This window comes from Hypomesus nipponensis, chromosome 22 (assembly GCF_054491055.1).
Source record: "Hypomesus nipponensis isolate SF chromosome 22, ASM5449105v1, whole genome shotgun sequence".
Lineage (NCBI taxonomy): Eukaryota > Metazoa > Chordata > Actinopteri > Osmeriformes > Osmeridae > Hypomesus > Hypomesus nipponensis.
The window spans coordinates 14,732,720-14,749,516 of NC_140382.1; the positions used below are offsets into that span (position 1 = coordinate 14,732,720).

Consider the following 16,797-nt stretch of genomic DNA (forward strand, 5'->3'; position numbering starts at 1 on the left):
AAACATGATCCTCTTGTTCCCAACAGTGGTCTTTCTTTGTTGTGTTGTTTAGCAGTGCTTTGTTTGTATGAGACAGAACTCTTTAAGGGTCTCAAAGGGATTCCCACAGATTCTCAACAAGAGCATGGAGAAAAAAAATCAAATCAAAGATTTGATTCAATGTAATATTTAGAGAAAACCACAAAGGGGAAGCATTTTTACTGAAAATCCCATTGGGATTGAACAGGCCTAATTAGTGAATCAAAAAGTACTAACATCACAAATAAACCTTAAGGACCACATCTGTCAAAGACGCATGATGCTTTCAAACAAACAAGGGTTTTTCTATGTTTCTAAGTCAAAAACTGGATGCAATAAGATCAAAACATAAATAACTACTTTCAGATGTTTTACCAGTCTGTTGGAGGATTCCCATGTCGTGTTTACTCGGAGGCCGTTTAGATAAACAAACGTCATGTGGTTCGGCCTTCCCAGAGTGCTGCCAGTAAAATGTAAGATGATTAATATGAGAACCCCTTGATTTATGAAAGCAAAATCGCAGTAGCATTTGTTCAGTCTTCAGAGAGAGCTTTTGGGAATTACAGTTTAACTACAATTCACATGGACTATCTTGACTTTCAATGTCTTTATTCTGATCATTACTAATCTCAGACACAGCAATTGGATACTGTATATTCAGCTGAACAACCCCTTGAATTTACTTTAATTACAATAGAGTGGTAAGTATTCTCTTATTTTCCGATTTTACACAGATGCGCAGTAGGCTTTTTCTTTATGATATGTATAGTAATATCCTGGTTAATTGACTGTAAATTAATCTATCCAGACATGTCGTCCAATTAGAGAAAGAATTAAAATATTAGACTGAAATATAAATCATCCACTGAAATAACCATCAGTTCCCTTGATGATTACCAAATGACTCATTAGCATATTTTAATTCGTTTTTTGTTCTCTGTACTGTGTGTCAGGGTAATTATTATCATCCTATTAAAAACTATATTTTAAAGTGTCTTCACAGTCGGTAAGCCTAGTCTATTGTGTCCTAGCGACCATGAAGTTCTTCTCAAGATTCCTACAGCTGGTCCTCTGCTTCGCTCCCTGGGTTGAGGGGTCGGAGTTCACCCTGCTCCTGGTCCTGCCCAACACCTCTCAGCCCTTCAGTGTGGGCAGGATCGGGGCTGGTGCCCTCATCGCCATAGACAAGGTGAACCAGAGCCCTGGGCTGTTAAAAGGTCAGTCTGACAATTGGATACACACTCTCTAAAACTGTCACAGCCTTTTAGTTTTTACTCTTAACTGTAAATTCACAACATTTACATTTAGATTTAGTCATTCCGAACACAAAATAATTCAGGCTGAGTTATGGAGACTAGAAATGTAGATTTTTAGGACGTTTGACTAATTTCATAAATAAATTGTAAAGGACACTCGAGAGAAATCCCTACTGGGACCTTCTTTGCTGGAATGGGATCATTTCTGGCCACAGTTCCCCTCACGGTCACTGTCATTGTTATGTTTGGCCCGGGGATGTTGAAGGTTGACTGTCATTTCCCCTGTCATTCCAGGTCATAGACTAAAGTACGAGTATGTGGACGACGAATGTCACGATGTGAACGGGCCTGGGAAGATTGTGGAGATGAAACAGAGACTTAACTACAGTGCTTTCATCGGCCCCTCCTGCTCCAATGTGAGGATGCAACAGACTTTATTTGTACGGTCCTTTATACAGTGTCGTATAGGGCTTCATAGTGATGATTGTTGTGTAGACGGTATAGTGGATTGCAAAAATGAACAACAATATTCACATCAATCTCCTTGTCTTTTTGCTTTAATTACATAGATGGTTATTTGAATTTGACTACTTCTCATGCAAAGAAGTTCAATACTTCTAACCCTACTTTCCTCTCTCCCACTCTTGTCCACAGGTATGTGCCATCACGGCAAAACTGGCAGCCTTCTGGAACATTCCCGTCATCAGCCCCACCTGCGCAGACCAGCAATTACTCAACAAAAAGGTGTAGTGATCACATGTCAACTATCCATAACTAGGAAATAAAGTTATTGAGAGAAATTACAAAGAGTTAGAAAAAAATCCAGTAAATTATTTATAACAATATTTCCTATTGCACACCTTCCAGGCATACCCCACTCTGACCAGGGTGTTTGGTCCCTTCACTAAGATGGGTTCCTTCTTTGTTAGAATCTGTAGAAAATTTGATTGGAAACGGATCGGGATCATTCATGAGCCCGAACCAATCTGGGTCATACCGGCAGAAGGCATCAGGTGGGTTTTGGAAAAACCTTTTTGTATAAATGTACATGTAATTAAACATATAGTATTTATGTCCTGTAAACATCAGTAACTAGAAACTGTCCTTTCCAGAGCTTTCTTGACAACTTGACTCTCTCTGTGTTGTAATGACAGGTGTTTCTAAACAGTGAAATGATGGAACATCCGGCAACAGTATTTAGTCCAAATATTCTGATGATAATTTGTATTCATAAACATGAAGACAATTTCCAGTTCCTATGTCTTTTCACTCTGTAGGTATCAAGCACAGGTCAATAACATATCCGTGGCCAAATATGTGAAGTTTGAAGACCCTGGTGGTCAGGATGACAGATCCCTCCTCCTAGACCGTGTCCTCATGGAGGTTGCCAAGGTCTCACGCAGTGAGTTTGAGTTTCAGCTTCATTCTAATGCCACTGAAGCCTATCGTTCAAAATCATCAATGTAATTATCCAAGCAATAAATATCAACATTGTAATCATCCAAGTCATGTAGAGATATACCATGCTGTCTATATGTATTTGGACAGTGATACATTTCTGTGGAAGGACGGAAGGAAGGAAGGATGAAGGGTAGGAATCATTTGATAGTATCCTATCTGACTCATTGTGTTTGATGTTTGCATGTCCTGCTGTAGTCATAGTGATCTCTGCAGGGGGGGAGACAGTCAGACGCTTCCTGATCCAGGCCCACAGGAACAAACTGACCAATGGGGACTATGTATTTTTCTGCTTCGAACCTTATATCCTGACGGAGATGTTCGGCAACTTTGATTGGAGAAGAGGTATGTCAAAATGAATATGATCTTTAATTGATTCCTTTCCAAACATAGTTTGCTGGTGACCCCTATCTCATACTGTACACATCATCCCAATAAAGGCATTTCAAGTACATAAACATTGCCATGGAAGCACATTCTGTACATTATTGTCATAAACTTGTGTTTTGTAGGTGACGCTGAGGACTCGCTGGCTAAAGAGGCCTACAGAACCTTGTTTCTGCTTTCACTATACAAGCCAGACAATCAGGGCTACCATGACTTCTCCAACAATGTCATCCGCCGGTCTCAAGAAGATTTTGGTCACACCTACACAAATGAAAAGGTTGGCTTGGAAAACTCTTGGGCTGGAGTGTGGGGGGGGGGGGGGAGGGGTGGAGAGGAGAAACCTTCAGTTGTTTCACTGACAATGGAACACAGAGCTAGTTTTACCATGGGTTGATATGTTTGTATTTACAGATATGTTCAGTGTATGTGTTTTCAATATTTATTTGAGTCTGCTTATATGTTGAAATATTTACATATTGCACTAATCAGTATAAAAAAATTAAGAAAGCCAAAGTTGTGTCTGTCTGTCTGTCCATTCATTCGTCTGTCTCTCCATCTCTTGGCCTGTCCATCCAATTGCAGGTGTCTGTGCTGGCAGCGATAGCCCATGATTCTGTGTGGCTGTATGCACAGGCCCTGGCTGAAACCCTGGCGGAGCAGGGTGACCCCTACGATGGCCGAGCTGTCACCCACAGAATGTGGAACAGGACCATCACAGGTCAGCCAGAGGCTCTCTCGTGTGCCTGTGTGTGCGCATGACTGTTATCTGTGTTTGTGTGTTGTGTGTGTGTGTTCAATGCATCATTACCCCCCCCGCCCCCCCTCCTAAGTGTCTCCACCGTGGGGGGCAGAGTTTCTTATGCAATGTTGCTGTTAGGTAAATATTGCGTAATGTTGCCCCCTCTTCACAGCACAGAATGTTGAGTCAGTAGACAGCACTGCAGTCTGTTTGGCCTTCATCCATATCCATGGTCGTACTGCAAATTAGAATACGGTTGATTTGAAACCGAAAATGAAATGATTGCAACTGATTTTGTTTTTTCCACAGGTATCCAGGGAGATGTGACCATGGATGCCAGTGGGGATAGAGAGTCAGCCTACATGGTAAAGCACATCCAGGGTGAGGATGGAGAGTTCAAGGTCAGTTCTCCCTCTCTCTCTTTATATTTCTCTCTCTCTTTTTCTTTGTCTCCTACTGGCATCCATCCTCTCTTTTTCTCTCTCCGTCTCTCCCTCCCCTCTCTCATTCCTTTCTCTCAACTTATTTTCTTTGATTGAAATCGACAGAAATATTATGTCAATAGTATGAAACAACCGTGGCCTTTCCTAATAGGTTATTGCCAACTACTTTGGCGCCAACAAGACCTATGAGTCTGTAGATGGGGTGAAAATCCTTTGGCCTGGAGGCAGGAAGACGCCACCAAGAGACACGCCCCCATGTGGCTACAATGGTGAACTCTGCACGGGTACTGTGACCTCTGACCTCTCTTTGCTGCATCCGATACTTCAAATATACATGTGTATATATAAGTATATGTATTAGTATATATAGACATTTTGGAGGAAGGTGGTTTGTTCCCTGTTGAAAATGTGATGTGGTCTAAGATCATATCCTCCAATGAAGACATGGCTAACTAATGTGCAGTACACTATTCCTCCAGGAGGGGGCAGTAGAGCAATGTGTTTCCAACAAAGTTTCTTCTCTTCCGCTTCGCCGCCCAGAGCCGCTGCTGGTTTTGCACCTGTCTAACCCTGCCCCAGCAGAGGTCAACTGCCTTATCATATCTGTCCATGGGCCTCCAGACTCGGCTTTGATTAAAAACTGAGACAGGGGGAAAAAAGACAGAGAGAGAAACAGAGAGAGAGAGAGAGAGAGAGAGAGAGAGAGAGAGAGAGAGAGAGAGAGAGAGAGAGAGAGGGATGGAGGAGAGAGATAAGAGGGGATGGTGGGGGTAAAGGGGAAGAGACAAAGGGAGAAAGAGAGAAAGAAAACAAAAGAAAAAATAAATAAAAGAGAGAGAGAGAGAGAGAGAGAGAGAGAGAGAGAGAGAGAGAGAGAGAGAGAGAGAGAGAGAGAGAGAGAGAGAGAGAGAGAGAAGGAAGGAAGGAAAGTGTGTAAGAGAAAGAGATAGAGATAAAATAAGAGGGAGTGTGAGAAAAATATAGAGTGAGAGAGAGAAGAGAAAGAGACAGCGAGAGAGGGAAAGAAAGTGAAAGAGAGTGTATGAGAGAGAGGCAGAGAAAGACAGACAGAGAGAGGATAGAGAAACACACAGGCAAGAGATTCATAACAATCTCAATATGGATTTTGACCCCTGCCTGTTTAACACTTTTAACTGTTTTGTTTGCGCTGAGGTATGAATTCCTTTTTATATAGGTATTTCCATTTGAGTCCACCTCTCCCCTAGTAAACTGATATATATCATAACCAATTTCCCATTCTGCTGAGTCAAGATTATGCAATACCCTTCATTGTCGCTATCAGCTATTTTATTTCCTGGCTGTACTATATTTACTATGTGTTCTGGGGATGTTTTCCGATGCGGTGAAGTCCCGTTGTGGTTGGCGGACGGCTTTTCATGCAGATGGCTCAACAATTTTCAAAATGTGTGAAGCTCAGAGGGGTTTTTAATGAATGTAAATGAGGGATTATGAGGAAAGAAAATACTTGACTGCAAATGTTTCTCGTTTCTTCTGTTGAATGATGCCTGTTGTGCAATTAATAATTAACTCAATCATTTTGATCTTAATAAACTGTTATTATGTTGTCTGTGGCCTATCACTTAGAAATCTTGAAATCTGTTTACAGCAGTCAAACAATAGTCTTCCCCCTAATCATTGGGTTTGTTAGCTGTTTTCTAAAGTTCATCTTGGCTCCTTTTTTTCAGACAGAAGACTACTGATAGCCGTGGGGATGATTGCCAGTGTACTTGTCACAGGGACGATAGCTGTTTGTTTCCTGTACAGGTGACATTCTGCTCTCTCCCAATCACACACGAATGCACGCACGCTCATATGCACACACTTCTACACATATGCACACACTCGCACACACACACTCTCACACGCACATTGTTTCATCATGACATGACAAAGATCCATAAGACAGGGTGAATGAAGCTCATTCTCTCCTTCAAATATTCCTCTAATTAAATACGTTTCTCAGACAACGCTACTTCATAATATTTCTGTAATATCCTTTAAGCCAGGAAAAAGTGCACGTCCCATATTACTCCTGCAACCAAAGATTACAGAGAAATTAATCATGAATATGACCTGGTTACTTGTCTGTTTTCAGCGTGAACTCGGATATTAAGTTGAGCTGGGCTCTTAGGAGACAGTCTTTATTTGTCCAGCCCACGTGACCCTTTAATGAGAGAATTCTTTTTCTGTTTCCAAAGTACTTAAATTGACTTTTTGCAGAGAAAAGATTTTAATAAAAGCAAACATTGCATAACAGCTAGTCACTGGATCACTATTGGAAAAGAGTTCAAGTTGCTGTTATGTAGTGACTTTTGAACTTTTTGTAATGTATTGTAAACTGTGATAGATAGTTTGTGTGAATGTGTGTGTATGACCTTGATACAAACTATTTCCTGTCCCACAGGAAGTATATCCTACATGAGAAGGCGTCTGTGATGCTGTGGAGGGTCAACCCCAGTGACGTCACCATGATAGAGAACAGCTCGTCCTCCACTGGTCAGGTGTGTGTGCGTAAGTGTGTGTGTGAGTATGCACGCAAATTTGTTGTGAGAATCCACGTGTGTTTGTGCTTGTGTGCTTGTACACTTGTATGCACACAAGTGAGTGTGTGAGAGAACGGTAAAGGCTTTTAAAAAAGAAATAACTCTAACTAAATATTGTAGGTACCTTTCTTCAACTCCCAGTCCATCCATGCATCCTCTGAGTCCATCCTTGATATCTTGGAAGACAGACAGTCCTCCCTTCGAACAGCTGTTTACAAAGTAGGACTCAACTCTTACTGAATTCTGTTTACGTTTCTTCGTCCTTTCCCCCCCAAGCGGAGATCTGTGGTGATTCAAAAGTCCCACAAGTCTCACACCTGTGTATACTCAAATACGATTTTGGCGCTTGTAGGAAGCTAGTTAGCGTTGTTAGGGTGTTATTGTTATCATCAACAGAGGCTTGATCGTCTTTTACGGCTCTCTCTCTCTCTCTTTCTCTCTCTCTGGGTCTTGCTGTGTCGCTCGCAGGACAACATCTGTTGGGTGCGCTTCCTAAATGTGAAGAATGTCAGTCTGAGTGGAGAGCTTCTCACCGAGCTGAAGCAGGTGAGCCCACAGCAGCCCCACACAAACACATCCAAGTTTCTGATGACAAATTATGGATTGCTTAACGTTGATTGCGTATTGTGAAAATAGCTGGCAAATACTAATTGTGTGCGTGTGTGTGTGTGTGTGTGTGTGTGTGTGCGAAGTGCCGGGACCTGATCCACCCAAACATCTGCAGCTTCATTGGAGTTTGTCTGGAGGCTCCTCAGCTGTTTCTGCTGACAGAATACTGTCCTAAAGGAAGCCTACATGTACAGGACCACACACACACACACACACACAAACCTGTCTAGACAGACCCCCCTCAACACACTCACTCACTCTTACACACACCACACACACCAAACACACACAGCTATCTAGACAGAACACCCCCAACACACTCACTCTCATAATCTCATACTCACTCACACATACACACACATACACACACGCACACACAAAGCTTATCAATGCAGACCACCCACACACACTGACTCAAGGGCCTGCCCTGTTACACTACGACGATGCACATCCATGTTCAAAACCGGCTTTACCTTAAAAGTCCCTGTGTGTGTTTGTACCTGGTGTTTCTATACCATTAGTGTTTCTATTCCAATAGTGTTTCTAACCCTAACATGACTGTAGTGACAAAATTGTCTTCCTCCCATCCTCAAGGACATCTTGACAAATGGCTCCATCAAGCTTGACTGGAGCTTCAAGTACTCCCTCCTGCTTGACATCGTGAAGGTATGTTCTCCAACATGTATTTTTGTAATACTGACTTTTCAAGCCTTATCAGTTATATATATTAATGGTATATGAATGTCATAAATCTAATTACTGTACGTTAGCCTAGAGGATTGTATTGTAAAGATAATAACTGTCCTAGAGCAGTAATACAACTGTCTTACAGCAAGATGAGGTCATATTTTAGACTGTTTATGAATTTGATGCAATACTGCTCATTTGCTAAGTGTGCACACGGTGGGCCATGACCCTAGCTGTCCATGAATGGGTGTGCATATATTTGCATGTCAATTGACCTGTGTGTGTGTATGTGTGTGTGCATGTTTGCATGTATATTTATGTTTGCGTGTGTGTTTGTTTATGTATGCATGTCTACTTACTTTTTCATGTGTGCACATGCACGTGTGCATATAGACATGTGTGCAAATCGTGTTTGTGTGTGTGTGTGTGTGTGTGCATAGGGGATGGACTACCTACACCGCAGCCCTCTTCGATCACATGGCCACCTGTCCTCTTTCAACTGTGTCGTGGACAGTCGCTTTGTTCTCAAGGTCACCGACCACGGCCTCGGTGACCTCCGACGACCACCCAGCCGAGAGCCCTGGACCTGTGAGTGGGAGAGGGAGGGAGGAGGCCAAAGATAAAGGGGGGAAAGGGGGAGGTTCAGGCCTGGTCCCAGTCCCTTTATTGGTGTGATGAAAGGGAGAGGGAAAGATGGGAGAGATGGGAGACAGGTGGAGGTGGAGGACAGGAGAAGGCTTGAACTGCCAATGGACATCTGAGAAAAGCGAGAGGGATAGAGAGAAAGGATAAGTGATGACAGAAGGAAGGAAGGAAGGAAGGAAGGAAGGAAGGAAGGAAGGAAGGAAGGAAGGAAGGAAGGAAGGAAGGAGGAGTAGGGAAGGAGGAAGGGAGGGAGGGAGGGAGGACATAGTGGAGGGCAAGAGAGGAAGACAAGAGGGGCAGGAGGAGGAATTATTCTCCTGGGACTGTCCAATACGTCTAACTTCTGACTTCATGCCAACCTTTTCATGCCAACCTTGCCCTCGGTGCCAGCTCTTGTGTGGCGGGCACCAGAGCTGCTGAGAGACTGCCTGCCCCCTGCTGGCACTCAGAGGGGCGACGTCTACAGCTTTGGCATTATTGTTCAAGAGGTGGTGTACCGAAACGGGCCCTTCTTCATCCCAAACAGTAGCCTCAAGGCAAAAGGTAGGTACTCATAACCGTGTATGTTGTGTGTGTTTGTGTTTGTATTTATGTGCATGTGTGTGTGTGTGTTTGTATATGGGTGTGTGTCAGTACAAGCTTTTACTTTGTGTGTGCATTTGTGTGTGTTGTAACCTAAGGCATGTGTACTTCCATCACGTCCTGACAAACCCTCACACACTGCAATTGCGGATGGTTGTCAGGTTAGATAACGTTGGAGATGTAACTCTTGAAATGTCTTGCTCTCTTTCTTTTATATCTACCTCTCTATCCTCCAACACCACCATGTTGTTATTCCACCTCGTTCCACACATTCGCCCACAACTGTCTCTCTGTTGTTTTTCCTCCCATCCTGGCCACCTTTTCCATCTTCCCACACCCGACATTTCTGTGCCCTTTCAAACTTGATCCCTCCCTCCCTCCCTCCCTCCCTCCCTCCCTCCCTCCCTCCCTCCCTCCCTCCCTCCCTCCCTCCCTCCCTCCCTCCCTCCCTCCCTCCCTCCCTCCCTCCCTCCCTCCCTCCCTCCCTCCCTCCCTCCCTCCCTCCCTCCCTCCCTCCCTCCCTCCCCCACCCCCTCCTCCTCCACCCTACCCCCCCCCCCCCCCTCCTCCTCCCCAGACATCGTGGCTGGCGTGAAGGCGGGCGGCTGCAGCCCGCTGCGCCCCCACACCGACCGGGAGGTGTGCCCGGAGAGTGTGGAGGCTCTGATGGCATCCTGCTGGAGCGAGAGGGCGGCCGAGCGGCCCGACTTCTCCTCCCTGCGCCTCACCGTCAAGAGGCTCTGTCCCAGTGGGTCAGTACGCAAACATACTGTGTGGTATAAACATACAAACATGCCACTTCTGTTCCTTCTGGCTTACGGTATGCATGGGGACGTGTAATAAATAGGATGGGTATACCTCAGCGGTAGAGCAGATAAAGAGGTACAGGTTCAAATCCCCCCTGTACGTTACTTTGGACTAAAGGATTTTTTTTTATGTGCGTAGAGACTTGGTTTAGTGAGTCACCATAAATAAATGAATAAATAAATAAATATATACCTAAGAAGTTTTGAGTGGGTCGTTAGTGCTTGTGCTGCAAAAGAACAAATAGGAGAGAGCATGACCATTAATTCAAGTTAGGGATGATGGTGGAGAGAGAGCTAGAGAGAGAGAGACAAAGGGATGGGTTCAATTAGAAAGAGAGGATAAAAGGAGAGAAGGAGAGGGAGAGGGAAAGAAGAAGAGGGAAAGATATAGTAGTATGCAACGCGGTGCACACAACAGTCTCTGGAGACCGTGTCTGTCGACTGTCATCACTAGAGTCATTTATCCTGCTCTAACAGGGGGAGAGGGAGGGGGTGGGAGGGGAGGGAGGGGAGGGAGGGAGGGGAGAGAAGAGTGATGGAACTGAAGGATGTATTGAAGACTGAAACAAATCCCCTCTGTAGCAGCCAGGTGTCATTTTTCAACGTGAATAAATCTTCCAACGTGTTTGAACCGTTTGCATCCTGCATTTTTCTGCTGAAAAAAACAACAACAAAAATATTCTCTTTCGGCGGGGCCCTATCTCTGGACACCCTTTTCTCCTCTCCCATCTTGCCATTACTTTCCCTATTCCATCAACCTTAATCTTCCCTCTCCATTCATTTGCTTTCCCCAATTTCTGCTTCAACCTTTCCCTTTCCATCTCTACCTCCCCCATTTCTCTCTCTACCTCCCCCCTTTCTCTCTCTACTTCCCCCCTTTGTCTCACTACCTCCTTTCTTTCTCTCCTTCCCTCCCCCTTTCTCTCTCTACCTCCCCCCTTTCTCTCTCTACCTCCCCCATTTCCCTCTCTACCTCCCACATTTGCCTCTCTACCTCTTCCCTTTCTCTCCTTCCCTCCCCCCTTTCCCTCTCTACCTCCCCCCTCCCTCCCTCCCTCCCTCCCTCCCTCCCTCCCTCCCTCCCTCCCTCCCTCCCTCCCTCCCTCCCTCCCTCCCTCCCTCCCTCCCTCCCTCCCTCCCTCCCTCCCTCCCTCCCTCCCTCCCTCCCTCCCTCCCTCCCTCCCTCCCTCCCTCCCTCCCTCTCTCAGTGGGGAGAGCATCCTGGACAACCTGCTGAGTCGTCTGGAGCAGTATGCCACCAACCTGGAGGAGGTGGTGAACGAGCGCACGGGCCAGCTGCTGGAGGAGAAAAGGCGAGCAGAGGGCCTGCTCACCCAGATGTTGCCACGGTAACGTACTTGCCTCTGTGTGTTGGCATAAGAGGCTGTTAAAGCTTTTGTTTTTGTCGTCCCCCCCTACTCCCCCGCACCACCCAACCTGCCGTCTCCCAAGTAGATGCAGGCTGACGGAGTCCTGTCTTGATGTATTCAAGTGGCTGAGAGACGTTCTTAATACCTTCCTCTGTTTCGGCTGGTATCTGTCTGTCTGTCTGCCCGTCTGTCTGTCTGTCTGTCCTTCTGTCCATCTGTCTGTCTGTCGGTCTATCACATCTATTCGTGCCAGTCTTTACATTTCACATATACCTAGCAGTCAAAATGGTAACACAAACCTGTATATAAATATCAGGCATCAAAGTAACACGCCATCTCCATTAACACTCCCTGCATAGCTTCTGTGATCCTACTAGTATTGCTTCCATAGGTGCGCTGTGTTGTGACTCCCTCCCCTGTATTTATAGGTCCGTCGCCGTGCAGCTAATCGCTGGGAAGACGGTGAGGGCGGAGACCTACGACTGCGTCACCATCTATTTCAGCGACATTGAGGGCTTCACCGCCATGTCCGCCAGTCTCACACCCATGCAGGTGATCCAGATGACCTCTGACCTCTTTGACAAGCTAAGCAGGATACGAAAGCATAACCAAGTACTGTGCCATTTTGGTAATTGTAGATCTAGAAGGGTAACAGACTCTTTAGCTCCTGAGTAGGCATAAGTTCTGATGGGATACCCGTCAAGATACATATTGTTGAACATATACATATTGAAATGTTCATGCTTTATTGGACTGTTTTTAAGTGAAGTGTGACAGGAAAGACAGGGAAAAATGGAAGAGAAAGCATGCTGCAAATGGCAAAGGCTGAATTCAAACCTAGAGCATTGCGGTAAGGCCTTGGCCTACATGGTACGCATACTCCGAGCTACAAGGGTCCCCATAACAGATTCCAGTTTGAGTGTCCACTTGATTTGAAACCAAGGAGGAGTTTGCATAGAACATTACAATATTGTGTCTCAAAGGACTTAGAATGTCCTTAAAGCCATGACTCAGACCAAATCTCCCTTGAAGAGGAAGTGTTCCATTGCAGTGCATCTCTCTGATTTAAACCAAGGACACGATGCAAGCAATGAATAAATAATGTATTCATTTAGTAGATGCTTTTAGCCAAAGCAATATATAGAGGGGAATGTGAATCCTTCACCTCTTGATATGCAGTGAAATGCTCTACCCACTAAGCCATACCTCTGTAATCCACTCAGAGCTTTATGCAGTGGTGCACTGTGGGAAAGGTGATGTAGCGGGTGTCACGATACCCCCTTGGGAAACCATGGCATTATTAGGTGACTGGCGCTGGTATGTGTTGAATGTGCATACTGTGGAATTCCCCTGGTCGTGAGCACAGGCAGTCATGACTCATGGTGTCCAGTCAGGGTACAGTGTAGTCAAACACGGTGTGGAAATAACGCCTTATTGCCAGCTTTATTTTAAGGAGGTCTCAGCTGCATTCATCCCAATGGAAAATGTTTGACACCTCCTGGTTTATTTACGTGTGTGTGTGGGTGTTCGTGTACGTGCATGTGTGTATTCGCATTTGCGTGCGTGACAAATGGATATGTAGCTCCTGTGTGCCTGCGCAAATGTCTGAGCTTTATGAGTCGAGCAGGTCTGAAAATAGCTTCTCTCCATAAGGTGGTGAATGTACTGAATGACTTGTACACCTACTTTGACAACATCATCGACAACCACAACGTGTACAAGGTACAAACCAAAAGTCCAAATCCTTGTCCAAATCCATGACCTTCATTTTGTATGAGCAAGTAGAGATCTCCATCAATCAGCCTGTAGAGATTATCCTTGGAGCCGACCCGTTCATCCTTTCCTCCATTTTGTGTCAGGTGGAGACCATTGGCGACGCCTACATGGTAGTGTCTGGTCTACCCATTCGAAACGGTGTCAACCACGCCAAGGAGATTGCACGAATGTCCCTGTCAATGGTCCAGGGCATGAAGCAATACCAAAGCCCACACGTACCCCAGCAGCAACTAAAGGTCCGCATTGGCCTGCACTCAGGTAACACACAGAAAAAACTCAATCTAAATGCAAAAAAAAGCATAACCTCAACCACACAAGGTTGTCTCCCACCTCCACACATTAAGTGCTATTAAACAAGCATTAGTGGGAATTAATTTGTTACATTTATTATCTGGGATGAAAGTGATAAATGGTCAACAAATGATTCAAAAATGATTTATAAATGATCAACAAATGATTCATAAATCATTCATAAATGATCAACAAATGATTCATGCATGATTTATACATGATTCCTAAATGATTCCTAAATGATTCCTAAATGATTCCTAAATGCTCTAGGCCCCTGTGTGGCAGGTGTGGTGGGTCTTAAGATGCCTCGTTACTGTTTGTTTGGGGACACGGTCAACACTGCCTCACGAGTTGAGTCGTGCGGATCACGTAAGCTCACATGACAACTGGAAAACTGCAAGTACACTGTCTGTATGGATAAGTTGTGAAAAGAATATTACAAATATATATTTGGTTATAACAGTAAAAATGCTGTGACTTGCCCCTCTACAGCTCTGAAGATCCATGTGAGCAGCTCCACCAAAGCTCTCCTGGACACATTTGGGACATTCCATTGTGAGCTGAGGGGGGATATTCTGATGAAGGTACATTCATGAGCTCTCTGCCATTTCTATTTATCCCTCCACTACATAATAGTCTTGCCTGCCAAGCACAATCACTACTAATCACTATACACTCTACTATGTGTGTCTACAGTATTTAAACTACAGGAAATGTAATTAAGGCATGTTAGGAGATATGTGGACATAACGACATTATCATGTACAGTTTAGTCATGGTTAAGGAAATCAGTAACTTTAGCAATAGCCCCCCACCCCCACCTGCCCATCCCAGCTTTAATGGCTCGTCTGACCAAAGTAAGACTTAGAGAAAACGAATTAAGCAAACCGGTCAACTCCTTTTTGTTCAGCTCCTATCTCTCTCATTTCATTCACTTAAAGAGGATCCACAAAAGCAGACGAAAAAATAACATTCTTGTAAAGTGGTTTAGAGGACTTTTTAGTTGACTGACTGCAGCTGTGTTGGAGGATAAAAATAGTTTGGGTCTGACAGATTTTTGTTGAAGGCAATTCTCTTATCCATTCATTTTCTCTCTCCACTTTTCATTGCAGGGAAAGGGGCTTGTAAGGACATTTTGGCTTTTGGGAGAGCACCAGTGAAAATGTTATTTTTTCTATTGTGATTTAGGTTTGTATCTTTAGCATAAAGAGTAGTTCTGAAACTTTCATTTTATTATCTTTGAAAATGATTATTTTTTTATGTTCCCCCCCAGTGATTGACATTTAATGAATGTTACAGTTTTCTAAACAAATAACTGTTCTAATGCTAAAGCTTTTGCTAGATGTATTCAGTCACGGTATGCATTGTTTTGCTTTTAATACTATAACTTTTCTGATTAATGTTTGAGAATGCAATTTCAAGACATATCTTCAGAAGTTGTTTTGCATACTCTAAAGCACATTATTAAAACAAGTACACAAGCTTTATGAAAAGCACTGTATCAAAGATTAGGATGGTTTTAATTTTTTTGCTAAATTAAGTGTTCATATTTTTTTCAAATTCAAAGATTATATTTGTGTACATACCATTTTTAATTGGTCTTATTTGTCATGATAATGGTTACCTCTCTATTCACCAGAAAAATATTGTGTCAACACCTTGACACTCTTGAGTTAATAACATCTTGTTCTCTGTTTTATATTCTGATTCAGTTCATTTATAGAGTAAAAGCCATTGTAATATTACTACTAATATCAGGTTTGTAACCAAAAACACTAATACAATTTTGCCTTTCCCTAGCCACCTACATCTCTCTCACAGAAAATAAGCACCATCTAAACTATGCTAAAAGCTCTGGAGAGTGCCGTCTGTTAATCAACCTCTGAAATGCCTTTGTAGATACTGGCCTTAATGCTTTTGAAAATTGAAGTTGTTGAGAAAGGTCTTTATGTGGCTTCTCTGTTTGGGCTTATGTGCTGTTTTATTAGACGACCACACAAAAATGGGAGAACTATTTGTTTATTTTTTACAGCCAAATAGCCAGCCATACCTGAGTCATGCTCCTCGGGGAATGAGGTTACGTGAAATGACTCTTTGTTAGCCAATTATGCAAGAATACCTACCTGATAGGAAAACACATAACTAATTACCATTAGCATGCATTATGAGCTATTTGCTATTACGGCCTAGATTGGTGCTATCAGTGGCTGATTGCTGTTGACTGGCAACAATTCTGTAGGTGGTGCCAAGCATCATAATTTTGCTTGCTTTCGTGAAGTTACGCAACACCACCCTTTGCTTTTTGAGGACAGAAAGACAAATAAAAAAGTAAAACGTTGGAAAATTGAACTTGAAAGGTTGCTCACCCTCCCAGTATTAGGGCTGTCCGGGTGAGTTTACCACTGTCTAACACCCTCTATGGTTACAAAATCTGACACTTTATGTCAACCAAAGGTGACACTTTTCCTATCAGTTTAAATAAATGTCTTTCTGTCTCTCACTCTTTCTCTGTCCATTTCGCTCTTATCGTCTGTATTGTCTTTGGTCTCCCATTGTGATTTGATCTTCTAATCTTTTTTCTCTTCATCAGAATACACTTTCAATGTAAAACACAAACGAGATGCTAATGTCAAAAAAAGAATTACATTCAAATGCTTTAAGTGCACAGCAAACCAAATTGTGTGAAAGAACTCAACTGACCACATATATGATTGGAGGCTTAGGACAAATATATACAGTACAAGTGAAATTATATTATAGCTTATTTGTGAAGTACTTTATCAGTTCCTTTGAAGTAATATTTTTTAGTTTATCATTTGGAAACTTTCATAAAGAACATTGCACTTTAATATGTAAAAAAGTGTTCTTTTAAAGCAACCACAATTTTCAGGAACGCAAAGGGGAAATAATTAAGCCTTAATAACTCATGAATATTTCATTAGTTACTGTATCAAGCGGAAATAAGCAATTAAGGGATATTATGCAGAAACAGGCTGGTACCGAGACATTTGGAAAAGGCAATAATGTATTCCACTGGTCCTTTTAAATATTACTATTTGTAGGCTTCCATTTTGTGTTACCCAATATGACATTTCTCTTGTGTTTAGCTAGGGTCAGTTAGCCAGTTGTCTGTCTTAGACAGGCTGTGTGATGTATATAGCTTGGA

General features: G+C 43.3%; 1 protein-coding gene across 1 annotated transcript; it reads left to right on the forward strand.

Annotated features, from left to right (window-relative positions):
- The first annotated feature begins 597 nt into the window (after window positions 1-597).
- Window positions 598-15,543, forward strand: LOC146236773 (atrial natriuretic peptide receptor 1). The gene is made up of 27 exons (XM_084687049.1): window positions 598-719; window positions 1,050-1,235; window positions 1,569-1,690; window positions 1,929-2,018; window positions 2,142-2,287; window positions 2,552-2,676; window positions 2,931-3,077; window positions 3,245-3,396; window positions 3,702-3,837; window positions 4,168-4,259; window positions 4,453-4,585; window positions 6,008-6,086; window positions 6,727-6,823; window positions 6,986-7,084; window positions 7,334-7,411; window positions 7,558-7,662; window positions 8,069-8,140; window positions 8,602-8,749; window positions 9,197-9,349; window positions 9,966-10,140; window positions 11,403-11,543; window positions 11,993-12,116; window positions 13,218-13,286; window positions 13,424-13,598; window positions 13,902-14,000; window positions 14,124-14,215; window positions 14,744-15,543. The coding sequence occupies exons 2-27, from the start codon at window positions 1,055-1,057 to the stop codon at window positions 14,789-14,791; spliced, it is 3,078 nt and encodes a 1,025-aa protein (XP_084543175.1). The 5' UTR covers window positions 598-719; window positions 1,050-1,054; the 3' UTR covers window positions 14,792-15,543.
- Window positions 15,544-16,797: the final 1,254 nt, after the last annotated feature.

Excerpts from the sequence above, each read along its gene's own strand:
- LOC146236773 (XM_084687049.1), top strand. The coding sequence starts at position 1,055 with ATGAAGTTCTTCTCAAGATTCCTACAGCTGGTCCTCTGCTTCGCTCCC. Across the intron at positions 4,586-6,007 it reads CAATGGTGAACTCTGCACGG|ACAGAAGACTACTGATAGCC; the intron begins GTACTGTGACCT and ends CCTTTTTTTCAG. Across the intron at positions 10,141-11,402 it reads AAGAGGCTCTGTCCCAGTGG|TGGGGAGAGCATCCTGGACA; the intron begins GTCAGTACGCAA and ends TCCCTCTCTCAG.